Here is an 18,686-nt window from a genome sequence, read left to right as displayed (position 1 = left end):
TACAACGAGCAGAAACAGGTCAGTTGATCCTATACCTAAAGGAAAAGTAGAAAGTTTTCTCGAATGTGTGATCGGCTGTCCTTCGGAGTACAATTATATAAATATATACAAATACAACCTTGTCTAGCGCATAAACCCTTCGGCATGTAAACTTCGCAAAAGTTGCAGTAACACTTCAGTATACTTACTGCCAATTCTGCGGCAGAATCTCAATAATATACCCATCCTGTATACAGACAGTTAGCACTACCACCTAGACAAAACCGCCACCCCACCCCTAACCCCCAAAGAAAAAAGAATAAAGAATAAAAACTCACCGGATCGGCAACATAAGCAATCTGATCAAAAAACTCCTTATAATTCGGATGAATCTCCCCCAACCCAACCCCCCTCTTCTCCTCCCACTCACTCAACGGCACACTCTCCCTCGTACTAACCCCCAACTCCTTAACAACCCTCACCCCAGCATCCCTTAACCTCTCCACCGTCCCCCTCACATTCGGAACCGTGAACCCCAAATGCCCGAATCCCAAATTCGGCGGCACATTCCCATTCGCCATCTCCACGCCCCCGTCCTCAACCTCCCTCTCCGTCCCATGAATATGGAACAGCTCCAGTAGTCCCAGCGTCCGGGTTAAGTTAGCCGGGTCCGACGCCCTGGCCGCCCAGGAGAGGAGGTCGGCGCGGTCCTCGGGACTAGTCGGGTAGCCGAGGTAGTACATTGTGAAGGGGCCGGCGTTCATTGTGAAGACAGTGCGCATGCCCATTAGGTCGATGTAGAAGTGGAGGGTGCGAGTTGGGTCGCGGATGCGGAGCATCGAGTGGTTTAGTTTTGTGCCGATTGTTGGGTCGGTTTCTGGGAGGGGAGGGTCGGTGTTGTGGCCGCCGGGGAGGAAGGAGCCTTCTTTGAAGGGGGTGGGTTTGGGGTTTGGGGATGAATGGGTCATGGTCTATTATTTTTAAGGGGGAGGGGTTGGTTCTGATGGATTGGGAGTTGTTTTGTGAAGAGGGGGTGTGAATTGGTGTCGAGTTGAAAGGGGGTTGGGAAGAGAAGTGGATAGATATATGAGAGTGACGAATGGTGATCAAAGAGACTTTATATAGGTATAGTCCAAGTGTACTTGCTACACTTAGCGTCAGGAATCAAATGAAGCCAGTTGTTCCTCTGGAAAGATATCCTACGGCTAATTAAAAGACTCAAAAAGATTTATATGATTTACGACCACGAGTATACAGTAGACTCTTGATTTAACCTGTCAATCGGTAGACAACAATTTTCTTCTTGGTCACAGTACGAGTTATGTCCTTCTATGTATACAGGGGAACATGAGTGCCATATCTACTGCACACCCCAACTATCATCCTCCTCCGCCACGTCGTAATCAACTTCGTGATTGCCATCTCTCCGTCCGGCCGATGGATCAGGCGGGGTAGTAGTCTCCATCACTGTGTCCTCATCAGATCCGGTTTTAGTATCAAGTCCAGAGCCTGGAGTGGGTGCAACGGTAATCGGAGGGTTAGGGACCCAGGTCAGTTGCACTTCGCCGACAGACGGTATCTGCCAGGGTCCGTACATAAATTTCTCTGCGATATAGCGTTCTTTGAACGCGACTATCAAGGAATCCGATTGCTCTGGGTTAGGCTGAATAGACTCATATTCACCAACTCCCTAGGGGTCAAATGAGTTAGCTATGGCTCACTTGGGAATCAGAAAAGAGGAAAAGGAAGTTACTCACAATTAGGAACTGCCGCAATGCTTCGTCCTTGTCCGAATCAAATTCAACACCTGAAACAGCAACTCTCCTGGGACGATTGTCGAGGCGAAGAACACCTCCCCGACCACGGGCCATGCCTCCTCGGCCGCGATAGCCTCCGCGATAATTAGGATCGTATCCGCGGCCACGGGGCGCATAACCACCTCGCCCAAGGTATCCACGGCCACGACCACGGTACGAGGGCGCACTGGAATCCGAGCCACTGGGGTCGATTCCAAGAGTCTTGGCTTCGGCTTCTAGTGCCGCTAATTGTGCACGCAACTGCATGGTTTGCTCGCTGACATCCTCTGGAGGAGAAGCATTGCTCTCCCCGTTTGAGGGTGCAGCACCGTTGCTGACACCATTGCCGCCAAGTCTCTGCATAAGTCTTTCTTTCTCTTCCAGTTGTTTCTTTAAGAGTTCGTCGCGCTGCTTCTCCAGGGCCTGTTTTGCTTCTTCGGTCTCCTTGCGCTTCCTGACCTTCTCCTCATAGGCTTTCTGCGCTGCTTCTTGCTGCCTTTCGAACTCCTCCTGATTGAACGGTTCAGCATCACTCGGCCCTTGACGATGATCGCCATTCTTATCTGCCTTGGCCTTGTGCCAATACACCTTGACAAATCGGTTGTCGAAGATCACCTTTGGGCTAGACCATGCGCGCTTGGCAGCTGCGTGGCTATCATATGTGATCAACGCAAGCTTCTTGTGATATTGCAAAGAAAGGTCGACGATCTCGCCATACTGAGAGAAGAACTCCCTTACTGTGGTTTCATCTAGCTTATCGTCTGGGATTTGCTCAACAACAATTGTGGTGATAGAAGTGTCCTCGCTGGGACCAGCTGCGGAGTACTCAGATCGACGTCCTCGACCTCCGAACCCGCCTCTGTCACCACGGCCACGACCCCGACCTCTGTCGTTGCCCCGACCTCTGTCGCTGCCACGAGGCGGGGGTTCGGTGTCCCGTCTCTGGAAATCCGTCACGATGTTAGATGATTTCGGGTCATATTCTACGGTGCATCATTAGCAACAGAGAGCAAACGAACAGAAGTGCTTGTCCTACCATCTTCCTTCGAAATACCGGGCGTGTCGTGCTGGTACGGGCAAGTAGCACCCAAATAGCAGATTCCTTGTGTATCCCAGAAAGGACACCGCTCTGAGCTCTTTGGTGCCATTGGCTCTTGTGGCTGGCCAGCGCCGCCACTAGGGGCTGGCATAGGCATTGGAGGCATACCAGGCATCTGTGGAAATCCCATACTCTGGATGGCCATCATCGCCGCCATTGGGTCATTCTGATCGAATGAAGGGAAAGCTGGAGGCATCACGGGAAATCCGCCCGCTGGGGGAGGGCCGAACTGTCCAGGAGCTGCACGGCTATCGCGCCCCATCCAATCTGCTCTTCCGCCACCCCGCCCACGTCGTGGGGTCTTGAAGTTCCTAGTATGGGGAGCCTCTTCGTACTCCTGCTCTGCCTGAAATCCTTCATGATAGCTACGTTTGCGATTATAACTAGTTGAGCCCGTCTGTGACTGGGGCGCATTGCTCATAGGAGGTCCATAGGGACCCCTGGAAGGACCAGATGGAGGGTTGAATGGGACTTTTTGATGAGCACCTGCCCTCGGCGCATCGATATTGTTGGAGACCTGCGGTTGACTCGGCGGATGTGCGCTTGCGGGAGGAGCATTTTGTTTCGGCGCAAAAGTAGTGAAAAGCTCATCGACAAACGGAACAGTGTCTAAATTTCAACACGAAATGGTTAGAAAATAATCTCACGAAGCTGATTGCGGGTCGACGAACGCTCTCTTAAAAAGTCTTCCAGCCCCTCCACAGAGGCTTTCCTGATTTCTTCATCTGGAGCGTCGGCCCTAATAAGCGCGAGTACGTAGTCTGCTAATACGTCGGAATCGGCGTCGGATCTACCAATTCACCAAAAGGATGAGCACAACGAGGTATTGACACATGGCAAATGGAAGAAATATTGTCTGACAGAGGTTGCGCGCAACGGTAGAGAAATCTTACATATCTTCCAATTTTCGCACCACCCATGTCTTCACCTCCGTGGCTTCACTTTCTGAGAACTTCATGGTGCTACACGACTAAGGAAGTCCAGCCACACACTTTACACCGAGTGTCGCCACTTCTTGCAGTCGTTGGCAGTAGCTGGATGCAAATGAAGGCCGGAGGAGTGAGGTCTTTCAACAGTGAATCACAGTGTTGGGGTATGGGAGGGAGGGTATTATAGAGCGCAAGTAGTGAATAACGGTTTAGGGCGTCATAGAAGTCTGGTATCTCGGTGATTTGTCAGGCCATATTGCGGACGTCAAACTAGGAGGGGACATAAAGAGCTTTGCGGACAGAAGAAGCTTGGGAAACGCGAGGCGACGCGGATGACTGAAAGATCACGTGACGGACTCCTGCAGGAAATGCTGCGGATCAGGGCTTGCAGTTGTAAATTGACTACATGGAGGGTCTTCATACAATAGTTTACAGGTAGATGTACACGGTCGCTGGATGCGTGGTGAACGGTACAGGATTTAATGTGGAAGCTACCAATTTAGAATTTTTGAATCCAACTAGGGAAAACAGATGAACTATGTGAAAACCCTCGCATTCGTTAACGTAACAATAAATAATGAAAAGCCATAGCAAATGCACTCCTGGATTCTACTTCTAGGTATCGAAAATCCACATACGACATTCAGCTGCGGCGCTTTATTTTGAATTTTTGGGTGTCGGCCCTAACATAGACATTGTATTGCGTTCGTCGATCTCATAAACATGGAATTGCAATCAATGAGTTTACAGCTTGTCGTAGTACTGTGAAGAACTGTTAGCATTCGGTAAAGCAGGTTTCCGAGGCAAATGTAACTTACGTTCTCGTATCCAGGAACCTGCTCCTTGAGACCCTTGCGCTTACGCATCTCAGTAACGACCTGACCAGGCTTAGTGGTAGCGTCAAGAGGAGAACCACCAGGAAGAACAGCCCAGTGGTCGAAGACGGACTGAGGGAAGGCCTGACCACCGGTAGCCTGACGAAGCTCGCCGGGGAAACCGAAGGACTCGTTGACAGGTAGGTAAGCCTTGACGGTGAACAGAGGAGTACCGGGTCTCTGCTCCTCGGTGTAGACGTGACCACGACGACGGGTAAGGACACCGTAGATACCACCCATGGCCTGCTCGGGAACCTGGATTTCGACGTTGAAGATAGGCTCCAGCAGACTGGGGTCGGCAAGCATGGTAGCAGCGTACAGGACACGACGAGCAGTGGGGATGATCTGACCACCACCACGGTGAATGGCATCAGCGTGGAGGGTAACATCGAGGATGTTGAAGCGGACAGAGCGGAGGGGCTCCTCAGCCATAGGGCCCTCACGGGTAGCCCACTGGAAACCGGAAACGAAGGAATCCTTGATTTCGTTGAGGTACTGGACAGCCTTGGTCTGATCAACCAGCAAGTTGGCACCGGTGGTGTCGGGACCGAAACACCAGATCTTACGGGCATCAGTGACATCCCAGCCGTACTCATCGGCCAGGAGACGGGCACGAGCCTTGAAATCGTCACGGGGGCTGATCTTGCCAGCCTCGATGGCGAGAGAGACCTCCTCCTCAATGGGCTGAGCAGTGACGTAGAGACGGTTGTGCTTGTTGGGGGACTTGGAGAGGGCAGTCATGCTGGATGTGCCAGCGACGGATTCACGGTAAGAGACGACAGGGTCGGAGATACGGAGGGGAACACCAGCGTGGTCATTCTCGAGATCGTTCAAGCAAATCTCAAGATGCAGTTCACCAGCACCGGCAACGACGTGTTCACCAGACTCGTTGATCATGGTCAAGACACAAGGGTCAGACTTGGACAGACGCTTAAGACCTTCGACGAGCTTAGGCAGATCGGCGGCGTTCTTGACCTCAACGGAGCGCTGCACGACAGGGGAGACAGAGAACTTCATGACCTTGAGGTTGTGAGCGGTCTCATCGGTGGTGAGGGTACCAGACTTGAGCAAGAATTGATCAACACCGACCAAACCGACAATGTTACCAGCGGGAACATCGTCAATAGCCTCGGTAGAACGACCCATCATGAGAACAGTACGCTGGATCTTCTTGACGAACAGATCATCCTTCTTGCCAGGAACGTAGTTAGGACCCTGGATGCGGACCTGGAGACCGGACTTGACGGTACCGGAGTAGACACGACCGAAAGCGTAGAAACGACCCTTATCAGAAGTGGGAACCATCTTGGAAACGTAGAGCATCAGAGGGATGGGGTTGCCCTCATCATCCTTGTAACCACCCTGGCACTTCTTGATGGCGTTGAAGCACTTGTCATCATGAGGACCCTCGTACAGAGTCTCGGCACGGTACTGCTGGGCAGTAACGGGAGAAGGAAGATGGATACAGATCATCTCCAACATAGCATCGGCGGCGGGCAAGAACTTGCGCATGATAGTCTTGAGGAGCTGCTTACCCTCAAGCTCCTTCTCATCGCTGGCAAGCTTGATTTCAAGCTTGTCCAATAGGGTACCGACCTGGTCCTTCTTGTTGTTGTTGACAGCGTCGAAAATCTTGAAGATAGGATCCAAGATGAACTGGGTGAAGGCACGCTCGAGAGGCTTGCCATCAGCATCGGTACTGGTCTTAGTCCACTTCTTAGTCTTGGGGTTGAAGTAGTTATCACCCCACAGACGCTCAAGCATCTTCTTGCGGTCAACACCGAACTTCTTGGCGTACTTGACGGCGAATTGGCGGACAGTGAAAGCCCAGCCGTGAAGACCGGAGCCGAAAGCAACGGTACCCTTCTCAGGGTAGATCATGCAGTCACCAAGAGCCTTGTCCTCGTAGGTGGCCACGATGACGTTGACGGACTCGATGGTACGGCAGAAGGACTGGTAGAGATCCTCCTTGGAGACCTGAAGCTCGAGCATAGAACGGTCAACCTTGTTAATGATAAGAACAGGCTTAATACGCTCGGTAAGAGCCTGACGAAGGACAGTCTCGGTTTGGACACAGACACCGGAGACACAGTCGACGACGACAAGGGCACCGTCAGTAACACGCAGAGCAGCAGTGACCTCAGAAGAGAAATCAACGTGACCGGGGGAGTCGATCAAGTTGATCAAGAACTCATGGCCATCATGACCCTGAGGGATCTCCTTGAGATCCTCGGGATCATCGAACTTGGCGTACAGGGAGATGGCAGTAGACTTGATAGTGATACCACGCTCCTGCTCGTCCGCACGAGTGTCCATGAAACGAGCCTCACCGGCCTTGGCAGCGGCAATGATACCGGCACGCTGGACCAGAGAGTCGGACAGAGTCGACTTTCCGTGATCGACTGTATGCAAACGCCATCCATTAGCACGAATTCATTCCACAATACACCCTTCAAAAGGACAAACGCAAGTGGACATACCGTGAGCAATAACGGACATGTTACGGATGTTCTTCGGTTTGTCCATCAGGGACCGAATCTACGAATCGGTTAGCTTGAGCCCTCTTTTTTCTTTGTCCTCCTCCAACATGTGCCAAGGATGTCTCATCGTAAAGGTCGAGGGAAAATAGTACGGACCTCTTCGAGGGTGAAGCTATCGAAACCATAGTTAGCAAAGTATTCAAATTCGTCCTGATGCGACTCTTATCACTTCAGGGATATGGCAAACTTACTTAACCATCTTGACGGATTTTTCTCGTCAAAAGCCTTAAGAGGCGGGGTTGTATAGTAGGGTGAGGGAAAAAAAGAGAAACGACACACAGAGGACCAGGACCGAGGACTAGCTCGACCTGAGTTTTATAGGACAGAAGGGCCTATGTGCGTTGCTCCTAAAAAAAAGAAGGGAGAAAGAGGGCTTCACGGAGGAAGGTGAAGAGAGAGGGAAAGGAAGAGGATGCTGGAAGAGGGGAAAAGAGGGAACGAAAGCGAGAGTGGGGACTTATTTTTTTTTTTCTCCCGATTTCAAAAATCTGGGATGTGCGTTTTTTGTTGGTAATCTGTGTCTTCCGCCCACCCCTTTTAGTGGCTTTTCTCACTTGCACCCCTCGTTTCCTTACCAACTCTTACCTCGTCTATCAGCTAGTCGTTACGCTCCGAGTCAAAGCTACCATGCAATCATCTGCATTTGTCCATGGCTATACATCCTGGTCTCGAAGAATGACTCCTTTACATAATGTTCACCCATGGATTACGTGCCAAAAGGCTCATTCTTTGTTGAGTCAGTCACCAGTCATACAACATTTGTTGATAATATTCAATACTCTGTGTGGAGGAAGTGAATAGTTAGGTAGAGAGCTCTGACAAAGCTCTGTGGCGTTCAGAGTCAGTCCTGATATCATCTGTCCCATTTCCGTCTGGCGTTCCGAAAGATGATACACGGGACATGAAGGAGTTACGTCCATTCAGAAAGTTGCATTCATTTCAAGAGCATGGCAACGGACCAGTTGATTGGCTAACAGTCCGAGCATACCCCTCCGCTCTCACCGCCCACTTCTTTAAGAAGGCGGAGTTAGGATTTAATCCACCAAATGTATGCGATCGGCTTAATAATCTAAGAAATACAAGTTAACATATTTAGGTTACCATACCATAAATCATCCTATCGTATCTTATCATACCATACCATACCATAACTAGTACTAGTCGATCATTCCACCACCACAATCGGTACCATTAGGTACTCTATAAGTATATCATTGGTTGCTCCACCATCAGCAAACATCTATGGAAAGATACTACTACTAATCTCTCCCACCAAGAGCAGGATGTTCCTCGGCTACTTTGGATAACAACTACTGCTAAATGATGTCTTCGCTTTCAATTAAAATCGATATATATTACTTTCTATGTAGGTGCGCATGCATGCATGCATGCACATTAAAATATGTATGTACTGTACAGGCAAAATCGACTATGTACATATATCAGAGTTCTCAACACTAATCGATCAACATGCAGTAGCATGCATGACGCAGGCCGCTGGACGGCCCCAGGAACACGAGGAGTTCAGGATGATCCTAGGATCTTTCCGTATGCATCTTCTACTTCCTTTGCAATTTCCAGTAATGTCACGATGATTATTTGATGGGTGATGTTGGGCAGCTTGTCACGTTGAAGCCCGATCCATTCCAGCGGTGGGGTCGCTTCACCCATATCGCGGAGCTGCGGCGTCTCGATTACCGGCGGCTCCAGCGCAACATATGTGTACTTGGATTGTGGGACGTTCACGACCGCTGTGATCTTCTCCTGCTGTTGGTCCTTCTTGTCGCCGCCACCTTCATTCAACCCGCCTGTGATACGCACTGCGGATGGCGGCAGGGGTTTTCCAAGCCTGGAGGTCAATGCGCGGGAATGAGATTCCCACATGTCCCTGATAAAGCTGATGCGCGAGTAATTCCATCCAACATCAACTTTCCCTTCAAACGTGCTTCGGAAGATATAGTCGATTTGCTGCATACCGGGAACTTGCCAGGTCTCCATCAGGGCCACAAGCCGAGGGACCTTGAGGATTGTGCCGCCGCTGGATGCTAACACACGGTTGGCAATCTCGCCAACAAGAAGCTCCTCAACCTCCGTTGGACCACACCGCACAATTCCGGACAGTGCAACGCGTAACTGGCCGAGCGTGAGCCCCAAAGCGCTGTGGATTTTACCTTCTTGGAGCGATACATCAAAGCGAGCCTGCGCATCGTGTGCGTCCAGCCTCAGTACATGGTTATCGAAGAAAGAGCTGGGGAAGACGCCGATGTTGACAGAATTTATCGTGACCGCAACACCTGTTTGAAGAGAGATCGGTGCTTTTTCTTCCCTGTCGTCTGTACCTTCAGCCACATCCTTGGACGGTAAATCTGCTTTACTAGAGAACACTGACGACCTTCGACGCATGTATCTTTCAACCTCGCGTAGCGCAGCTTCGTACGAGGCCTGTTTATCTTGCACTAGCCGTTGCCAGGCTTGGTACAATGCTACAGCCTGTGATGCGGTCAGGCTTGTGCAGAAAACTTGCATTTGATCTCCTTCCAAAATGCTGAAGAGCCGTTGGTGTCCTGCACCAGACGCACTGTATACATTGTACATCAAGAAGTCGAACATTGTAATGTTTGAAATAAGGAAAGGCTGGTAGTCAAAAGAGACCTTTGCTTGGAAAAGATTGAAGGAGACTGAGGCCTGAATGAGCGGTGTCTTGTTCTGAAGAGTGTCGTCCGGCCACTGTATTGACGTTTGTACTTTGAGCGTTTGGAGCTCAACCAATCCGCTCATTCGGCCTTTGCTTTCTACCCCGGTCGTCTTGACGCCTACGCAGAGGGTCTGTTCCCGGTCAGAAGACTTCTTTGACGACAGCCACAAGTCGTTAATGGCAAACTGAGCTTTCCCAAGGGAGGACCCCAGATCAAGCTGGATTTCCAACTTCTCGATTGAAATCGTCGTGTTCCAGGGGAATGCCGATGCCGATGCCACCTGTTGATACCGCTGAACGATATATGCCTGTGTCTCGGTCGACTGTGGCTGGAAGGTTGGCTTGGCATCAACATTGTCATTCGCCGGCAACCATATTTCGCGGAAAAGTAGGAAATCCTGAACTTGTTTGGCATTGAGTGCCACTTGCATCGGGCTGATCCTAAGGACAACAGATATACCTTTTGAATTGCCGAGGTGTTTGCTATTCATAAGAGACATGACCATGGAGTTCACTTCGAAACTCGCGGTGGATTCATTTGAATACACGTGCTTCACGGAGGCTTCTAAGGAATTAAAAGCCACGAGAAGTGCTAGAAATCGACCGTATTCATCAGCTTGCACCGTATTGATCGTGACATAGACGCTATCAAATTTAGCTGTGGCTGCAACACGAGCAATTGGTTGGCAGCTCAAGCTGAACTCCTGCTTGCATATTAAGAGGCCAACGTTCAATTTACATCTCCCAAGGATGGTGTCCTTAGAATCCATGTCGAGTGGAGCCTCCTGCATCAATTTCTGCGGCTGAAGCATCATTGTGCCAGATGGCCTTCTAGGCTTATTGTTGCCTCCCATGACTTCTTTGACGGTAGCGGTCATTTGCTTTAGTAAAGGGACAAGGCTTGGGTATAAGACATTGGTAGATGCATCGATCTTCAGCTCTGCATTAAGCCGTGGGTCATCTTGATTATTGTCCTCGAACTGTACTTTCAACGCTACCCCAGGGGCTCTGAATGTTGCGGTGGCTACCGCATCACCTTGGATATACTGGCCGTACTTCGCCTCTGTCAATCTGCTTCCTTTTAGAGTGGCTGTCAGCAAAGTCTGTTGGTCTCCAGTATGTCTTCCTTGCAGAGACACGATAGCACCAGCAAAATCCACATCCACCAGCACAGACCGAAAGCGCTTGTTTCCAAAAAGCGCACTAGGTTTGGAGTTCTCATCAGGTGATTTTGACACCAGTGTAGAATTAGCCTCGCGGATGACTCGGCTAGAGGCCGCCATAGAGTCCCGAATCATGCTTCCCGGTAGTATAAAATCGGAAGTAGCTCGTATATCTAAAGATTTCCCGGCAGCTTGAAAAGCAAGTCGGACCTCTTGACCGGCCGAGGAGTATGCCACATTGAAGACTAGCTCAGGCAGTAGAGCCGAATTAAGAGATCGCTTGCGCCTATTACCTGAATATGGGACCATTTGCAGCTGCATATCTTCAATACGTAGTTTGGCTGCATTTGTTCTCTTGTTAGACAGCTCCACGCGCTTGATAGAGAAAACCAAATCATCAGGTTTGCGCGCAGATCTAAGCAGCGGTACGGTAGACATATTCCAGCCAATTTGAATGTGGTTCAGGTCTAAGAAAAACATAGCGGTGAACAGGTCCTCCGAGCGGGCGTCATCATTGACATGTATGCTCGGAGCTCTTGGTACGGTGTTGCCTCGTCTTCGTAACTTCTTAAAACGCTTGACTTCATGGGAAAGATCCAATGTTTTGATACGTTCCTGGAGATGAGTAGCCATGTCAATAACCAGCGCTGCGGTCTCGGGAAACAGCTCGACATCAAATCTTTTGCTGCTGAAATGAAAGACCCTCCTGGTCTCTCCATTTTCACGTATCGTCGAGGTTCCCTGGAGCTTGGCGTCAATGGAAAAACTACAATATGAGCGACTTATAGTAGCCTCTTGTTTTCGCAAGTCGAAGCGGATGTTGGACGTATCGATGTGGAAATCTGGGTATTCCATGGGGTGCCCCTGTTCCAGACCATTGTCGAGGTGCATGCGCATCATTCCAAAGCTTATCTCCATGTCTGCCGTATAGTTTTTCCCATTTATAGCAGGAGCACTGGCATGTATCTCCGTGCCTGCCATTGTCATGCGCGCCTTGTACAGCAAGTTATGACCATGAGAGAGTTCTGTTTGTTGTGGGGGTGCTTTATCGAGAGCAAGGGCGTTGTTAAGGTGCAGACGTAGCGTTTCCACATTTTGCTGAAGATCAGACATTAAGTGAGAGAACTCTGGTCTCGTTAAGGCTCCCAGAAGGCTTCGTACAGCACTGGCCTCTAACTGAATTAGTTCAATTGTAACGTCAACCTCAATGTCCGTACGAATTGGTGACATATTTGCAACAACTCGACCATTGATAGGTGGTATCTCTAACACAGATAGAGGGTGCCAACCTTCGCCGTTGTTGGACAGGAAGGTATGCAAGTTCTTTTTTAAGTCGAAGTCTACTTCAACTTTGGATCCCATCGTCGGTACCATGGATGTTCGTGCGACTTCACCAGAGATTACGTATGTCAAGGATGGCAGAATGCAAAAACTGAGTCGATAATCACCCAAGAACATCGCGATATGAAATTTGTTGCAGGTCTTTGCCGCTGTAATATTCTCGTTCACTTGGTGAGCTGGGAGTTTTATGTTGGTGACAAGCCGGTGAATATATCGAACTTCATCTTCTATGAGTCGGTCCGCAATATGGGCGAGGCTTAATGGGTCTTCTCTCATGTCATATCGGAGCCTTCTGCTTGAACCTGCGATTTTCCACTCATGCTCCAGTTCTGTTTCGTTTCCCTTAGAAACACGCGAACAATACATATGGGGCTCCCCAATCTTCCAAGACATGATCACTTTAGAAAGATCAGATAATTCAGAAGAGCATGCTTGAGCACTTAACAGTGCAGTCAGACAGTCCGGGCTGCTAGTGCCGTGTAGTCTCCTAACGATAGAGCTTCTTAAGCCTCGCCCAGCCAATGCTAGCTTGACATTGATACCATCGAGGGCTATTGATCCAACATCAGCGCCGAGTACAAGTTGCAACTCACTGGCCTCTTTTGGCTCGGTACGTGAGCCCTGTGTTGGCGTAGTAGATTCCAAGGTGACTGTGGACATTATTCGTAATAGCCCTTCTACTAGGTCGAGAATCTCCCATCGTAGACGAAGCCTAATAGAGGAGCAGTACGATTGTACAATTGTCAATGACCTTGGGGTTTCCCCGGCACCCGAAGGCGTCCCATTCTGTGGGTTGATAGACAAAACTGTGGACAGGTCCTCGAGCACAAAATCGCTTTCCTTTGGCCCGGGATCGATAGAAAAGCGAAACAATTTCATAGTAGATGAGAAGAACGCTGCTGTTGAGGTACTCTCCATCTTTGGTGAGAAGGAATTCCACACTCTTTGCATGACGTAGCTCTTCCCAACATGCGCTAGATCCCAAGCTCGCCACTCGTCGAAGCTGGAGAGCACACTGGTCCTAGCATTAGATGGCAACGAAAGGTCATCATTAAGACATCTTGAAATCAAGACTTCCTTCCGGTGAGGTGGTAGATTGTTATATACATCACGGATGCGGGAGATTATCTTCCAAGAATCGTGCTGTCGCACGTGTGTAGGTGCGACTCTGAGTACATACGAGATCCGTGTAAGGAACACAGGATCTGGTATGTTGGCAGCTGGTTGAGTAAGGGAATATATGAGGAAACGTAAGCGCCTGCTCTCCAGGGATGAACTATGCTGGAAGGACGACGTGACAGAGTCGAGCATTGTAGTTGTACGGCGAACTAGATAAGCAAGATGCTCCACCGATTTTGTGAAGGTTACAATATCGAAAGCTCTGGCCTGAAAGTTCGATTTCACCATAGGCTTTGTTACAAACCAAAAGTTCATGTCACCAAAGACACAGGTAAGTTCAGCCTTTTCTTGATAGGCATCAGCTCGAGTGCCCTCAACGGATAAAGAGAGACTTTCGGCGGCGGCATGAAGGGTGGAACTCTTTCTTATTCCCGCAAGAAGATCGCCCCTCTCTCTCTCAACCTTTATCCTAATCTCTGTCTTCAAATGGGCGACCTCGACGTTATACTCATCTCGGAAACCTGATTCGTATTTGCTGGGAGTTTCGGACAAGTTTACTAGTTTCATGAGTATAGTCGGTGTTCGAATTGCAATGCTAGTCGACTTCTTAGGCTTCTTCAGTGACTTTTCGTAGCCTACGATGTCAGAAATAACATTTTTCTGAAGCGAATCGATGATATTTGTCGGGTGCTTGACTTGCAGCTTTTCAATCATGGCTGATATCATGAAAAGAAAATCAGGGGTACAGCTGCCTCTAACACCGTTGGGTAGCTCAATTGCAAAGTTGGTATGTGTTGTCTTGTCATCTTCAAAAGGCGAGAACTGGGGATCGAACTTTGTCAAGAAAAGATCGTCTCGGCGGATGCGATCACTAGCGACATGGTGTGAGGGTAGTTGTGACTTGTCTAGGCTTACTTTATAAAGAAAAAAGTTCGGCATAACCCAAGGGTTTGATAAATCTGACATAATGGTGGTTGGGCCCTCCATGCCATTCTTGCGTTGTCCAAGCCGTTGTTTGTTCTGAAGGGCCTTTGTCGCTACCTGAAAGGAGGTTTGGCGCTGCTCACCTTCTGATGCCAAGCTTGATGTGTAGTTGATGCTACGCTTTCTTCTTCTGTGCTCATTTCGCACACTTGAGGCATCTGAGGAAATAAGAAAGCCTCCAGAGCTTGCGTAACTGTTGTCATCCGAGAAAGCACTTCTCTTTGCTGACAGATTTGCCATGTTTATGCGCTTAATAATAGGCTCGGGCATTGCAGGTATAGCGATAGTCGGCAATGCTAGGTTATCATCATTAAAATGTGTTGAGTCGGGGTCAATTCCCTCCCAGTCGAATAGAAGCCATGGTGTCCGCTGAGTCCTTTGGTCATGTACTTTGATATGCTCCTGTTGTAACCTTCGGCTTTCCACAATGTTATTGTTTCGCTGAACCATCTTAAGGTTGACCGTGGTCTCAAACAGCGCTAAAGGAACCACCTCAGTATGGGTTGAGTGTCCCAGTCGACCAACGATTTTGGCATCCACTGCAGCGATAGAGAGTTCTGGGACGAGAAGGCTCATGCGCTTTGAAAACCTAGCATTCGCCCAGTCGTTAAAACTTGTTGTCACCGGCCCGGAGCTCAATATCAAGGCCGCCTTGTCTAAATGTACAGAGACATGAATCATGTCGATTTTCGCTCTAACAAACGTAACGTCATGGAGAGAAGTTGGAAACAAGGGAGGGAGTGCATTCTCTTCGTTATCGAAGGAAAAGTCAAAACTCTTCAGAGCCGGCCCTAAACAGGCTATGAACTCTGTGGAACATTCTCCAATAATCCGACCTAGCTTGAAGTCCCAGTTGCAGACATACGTTGGCTCGGCAGGGGGCAACCCAAACAAGCGATGACCGTGAGTAGAAACTCCATCGATGAATAACTGGGAGTCAGATATTCTGGGGGGTTGTCCAGCCAATTGGGACTGCAAACACACTTTTAGAGGAGCAATTGAAAATTCCAAATCCATGTAGTAATTAGTAAATCGCAGGTCGATCTCCAAGGAAGGCGCAGTGAGTCTTAAGCAATTCAGATTATCATATATACCTTGTGGGAGCAGAGCACAAGGGTTGTCCACAGTGACATGCACGATAACATCCAGGTCATTTGTTTTTTTTTTAGGATTGACCCCGTTATGCGATTCTGTGGGTCCCTCTGCATAGGCAAGATCTTGGAATTCTTCGAGAGTCTTGAAATGCATATCTTCTCCGAAGTAATTTTCTTTGATTGTCAGAAAAGATCGGATCAAGAAACCGAACAAATAGAGCTTAGGGGACAGCCCCTCGATATTCAGAAATAGCGTATCCGTCAACTCAGAGGATGTGGAAAGGCAATAGCTATAAGCTCCAACAATGGCCATGCTCTTCAGCGTGGCAGCCGATTTATCCTGCAAGAAGGTGTGAAGTGTATCCCACAGCGGGCTCAAATAGTCTATGCCAGCATCATCGAGACGGACATAGAAATCCACGGAATTCTGCTCTGGTTTATATTTGTTCGAAGGAATCAAAACATCAGACGTTAGTCTTCTTCCTTTGATCACCAGCAAGCGATTGTCGTCCAGGTCGGAAGGGTTACTGATGATATTCAAGTCATTGACATTCACAAACAATTGTAGGTTTACAAAAGAAAGGCTCAATTTGTAGATGAACGGCACGAATGTATAGTATTCAGATGGAGGGCCGGATGCCCAATCGGCGACAAGATCTGTCAAGAGAAAAATGTGATCTCGCAACAGAAACAACTCCATACCATGGCTTTCGACATCGAATTTCCAAGTACGAAGATCGTTCCAGGTAAGGGGAACTGAAAGATCACACTTGATAAGCTGCTGAGGACATTTCCACAATATTGCATGGTTGACGCTTGACGACATCGTCGAATCTCGAAGGTCTAGATCAAGTTGGTTGAAATACCCAGCCCTAGAGGCCACCATATCCATGCCGTAATTTATGGTCGAATCGCCAGCAACACGAAGGGACAGCCATCCGAAAGGGCGGATCTCGGGGCCAATGTGACCTTTATCACTGTCTGCTGCCCTTGACTGTCTCCGACGTTGCTGTTTCTTAGCTCTAGATGCGCCTCGTATCGCATCAGCGCGACCTTTCCACTGCCAGTCTTTAGAAGGCTCCTTTGTTGGAATACGCAATGTCAGCTCTTCAGTGGTCTCCACTCGCAGTTTGAAGATGGAGTTCTGTCGTAGATCGCCTGAAGATAAAGGCTCTGCTGGTTGAGAGTTTCGGTAAGAGTTGGGGAAGAAAACATTTTGCAAGCCGATGCGTTCGCGATCGGCCCAGGGGCCATAATTAATAGTACCACCTTCGACCTTGACATCAATGCCCCATTCTGGGGGAGGCGCTCCATTGATACCCAAGGATCCTTCTCGGGGCGGTAATTCTTGGGGTAATTGTTGGTGCTTAACACACCCAGGGATGTCCCAATAATATGTTATAGTGATAACAGGACTATCTAGAATAGTAGAGAATCTAGCATATTCGACGGAATTCCATTCCTCGTGATCATCTTGACTGGTTTCATCTAGGTAACGGGAAAGACCAACCCAATGGGCATCATTGCGAAGATCGCCTTGAGTCCTCGGTGCCGTATCTTCATGCTTTTCGGAAACATGAAAGGATTCCACGGATGTTTGGAAGTATGGAATAAGATCACGGATACTATACCATACTCTGCGTTTTTGAAACTGATAGTTGAAGATCGTATCCCTTTTGCGCTTTGTCCCTGGCTGGTCTTCCCGCATGGAACTTAGTCCCTTCGCGGCAGAAAGTTGGTTTTGCTTAAAGTCTGGATTTGGGCGCATCTGAACAACTGGATGGGTGAACTGAAAAGTGAATGATTGCCGATATAGATCGAGTGGTCCAGAATTACATACTTCGACTAATCCCGTGGCTCCATCAAAGGTTGTTGTCAGAACAGACCTGGTATTTTCGTTGCCAATCACGATAGCTCCCTTGTCACACACCAGCTTTAAAGGCAGAAGTCGGAGTAACCTCGAAAGCCCGTCACCTACTTCCTGGCCGGATCCTTCAATGATGTGAGAGCCAATTGTGTCCCCGCCAGTTCTACTGCGTCCTGGAGCGTTCCCCGCTTGAGATGTTCTCGGGGAGGCAGATTCGCTGATAGAAGAGTTTCTAGCCATATTATCTTTCAGTTCAGGATCCAGAGAGCTGCTTCCTGGGTACTGCGGTTTGGTGAAGCCCGCTGGCTGTCCTGGAGGGTTGAAACCTGCCAGAATACCGTCATAGGCTGGTGTTCTGTTGTACACGAACCACTCCAGCCCGTAGAACTTAACAGTAATACGACAGGGAAGGGAGTCGGCGCCTTTCAAACCTCCTTGTTCCTTCGTCCCACTGTCTCTAGCAGCATCGCTCTCACCGTCTCCGACTGGCCGAGCATCATCCCCCCTTTCGTTTCCATATGGGTTAAAGTTAAAAAGATCTGTCTTCCTCACTGATCGCCTCCAGTAACGCCATGTTATAAAGCCTCCATGGATAAAGATTGTCTCATTCACGCCATGGTACCGAACACCCTTGAAGAAGATCCGTCCTCCAAGCAAAGAGATTTGGAGCGCATTGATGTCGACATATACGCGATAATAATGCCATGTGTAAGCGCGGATGCCGTACGAGAGGAGGGTCGCAAATAGGCGATTGAAGTATAGCAAGAAGAATAGTACTCTATCCAATATCAGCGATCGGTGCTCAAGTGCGCGAATTCGGCGACCTTACAGTATACACGAGACGACGAGCTCAAGGAAGAAGAACCTATACAGTTGTAAGCTACCAGTGTACAAGCACCCTACTGTCACTTACACATTAAAACTTGGATCTGGAGTTAAGCCAAATGTTAATAAACTCGTGTTAGCCATTTTGCAATACCCTAGGGCGTTTGACGGCCTCGAACATGGCGGCCAGGGAAAAACAGGCTTCTCTTGGATTTAGCCCAGAAAGGGATGGTAATTGGATATAACAGTTAGTAGGTTTAATCTATGCCCCACCGAGGGAAGTCAATGAATCGAAGGCAAAAGATATACAGGACAAGTCGTCATTCCATCTTCTACGAAGACAGTAAACCTTTTAGGGGACAACGGAAAGTCGCGATTAC

The 18,686-nt window shown here is 49.0% G+C and overlaps 4 protein-coding genes across 4 annotated transcripts; all 4 read right to left on the bottom strand.

Moving 5' to 3' along the window:
• Positions 1–184: 184 nt before the first annotated feature.
• BDW43DRAFT_309419 (putative lactoylglutathione lyase (Glo1)) lies at positions 185–947 on the bottom strand (the record flags this gene model as incomplete). Its single annotated transcript, XM_032046699.1, has 2 exons — positions 185–226; positions 318–947. 2 exons carry the CDS (start codon positions 945–947, stop codon positions 185–187), a joined length of 672 nt encoding a protein of 223 aa, XP_031902399.1.
• A 282-nt stretch (positions 948–1,229) lies between these two features.
• BDW43DRAFT_270705 (CCCH zinc finger and RRM domain protein) lies at positions 1,230–4,085 on the bottom strand. Its single transcript, XM_032041357.1, has 5 exons — positions 3,768–4,085; positions 3,546–3,664; positions 2,812–3,483; positions 1,737–2,758; positions 1,230–1,669 (listed from the first exon to the last, which is right to left on the bottom strand). The coding sequence occupies exons 1-5, from the start codon at positions 3,830–3,832 to the stop codon at positions 1,340–1,342; spliced, it is 2,208 nt and encodes a 735-aa protein (XP_031902398.1). The 5' UTR covers positions 3,833–4,085; the 3' UTR covers positions 1,230–1,339.
• A 3-nt stretch (positions 4,086–4,088) lies between these two features.
• On the bottom strand, positions 4,089–7,692 carry BDW43DRAFT_270700 (P-loop containing nucleoside triphosphate hydrolase protein). Its single transcript, XM_032041356.1, has 5 exons — positions 7,410–7,692; positions 7,315–7,330; positions 7,159–7,216; positions 4,622–7,080; positions 4,089–4,565 (listed from the first exon to the last, which is right to left on the bottom strand). Exons 1-5 carry the CDS (start codon positions 7,415–7,417, stop codon positions 4,548–4,550), a joined length of 2,559 nt encoding a protein of 852 aa, XP_031902397.1. The 5' UTR covers positions 7,418–7,692; the 3' UTR covers positions 4,089–4,547.
• A 622-nt stretch (positions 7,693–8,314) lies between these two features.
• Positions 8,315–18,655, bottom strand: BDW43DRAFT_36334 (putative fermentation associated protein (Csf1)). The gene is made up of 3 exons (XM_032049967.1): positions 18,395–18,655; positions 18,311–18,346; positions 8,315–18,259 (listed from the first exon to the last, which is right to left on the bottom strand). Exons 1-3 carry the CDS (start codon positions 18,448–18,450, stop codon positions 8,743–8,745), a joined length of 9,609 nt encoding a protein of 3,202 aa, XP_031902396.1. The 5' UTR covers positions 18,451–18,655; the 3' UTR covers positions 8,315–8,742.
• Positions 18,656–18,686: the final 31 nt, after the last annotated feature.

This window comes from Aspergillus alliaceus, assembly GCF_009176365.1.
Source record: "Aspergillus alliaceus strain CBS 536.65 unplaced genomic scaffold BDW43scaffold_12, whole genome shotgun sequence".
Classification (NCBI taxonomy): domain Eukaryota; kingdom Fungi; phylum Ascomycota; class Eurotiomycetes; order Eurotiales; family Aspergillaceae; genus Aspergillus; species Aspergillus alliaceus.
Note: the sequence above shows the minus strand (reverse complement) of the source record. Positions and strands in the feature narration are given on the sequence as shown.

Coding starts and splice junctions, on each gene's coding strand:
- BDW43DRAFT_270705 (XM_032041357.1), bottom strand. CDS start 3,832: ATGAAGTTCTCAGAAAGTGAAGCCACGGAGGTGAAGACATGGGTGGTG. Junction 3,484..3,545: donor GGAAGACTTTTTAAGAGAGC/GTTCGTCGACCC, acceptor GTTGAAATTTAG/ACACTGTTCCGTTTGTCGAT. Junction 1,670..1,736: donor CATTGCGGCAGTTCCTAATT/GTGAGTAACTTC, acceptor TTTGACCCCTAG/GGAGTTGGTGAATATGAGTC.
- BDW43DRAFT_270700 (XM_032041356.1), bottom strand. Junction 7,081..7,158: donor CATGTCCGTTATTGCTCACG/GTATGTCCACTT, acceptor GTTTGCATACAG/TCGATCACGGAAAGTCGACT.
- BDW43DRAFT_36334 (XM_032049967.1), bottom strand. CDS start 18,450: ATGGCTAACACGAGTTTATTAACATTTGGCTTAACTCCAGATCCAAGT. Junction 18,347..18,394: donor CCAGATCCAAGTTTTAATGT/GTAAGTGACAGT, acceptor ACAACTGTATAG/GTTCTTCTTCCTTGAGCTCG. Junction 18,260..18,310: donor CTCGTCGTCTCGTGTATACT/GTAAGGTCGCCG, acceptor GATATTGGATAG/AGTACTATTCTTCTTGCTAT.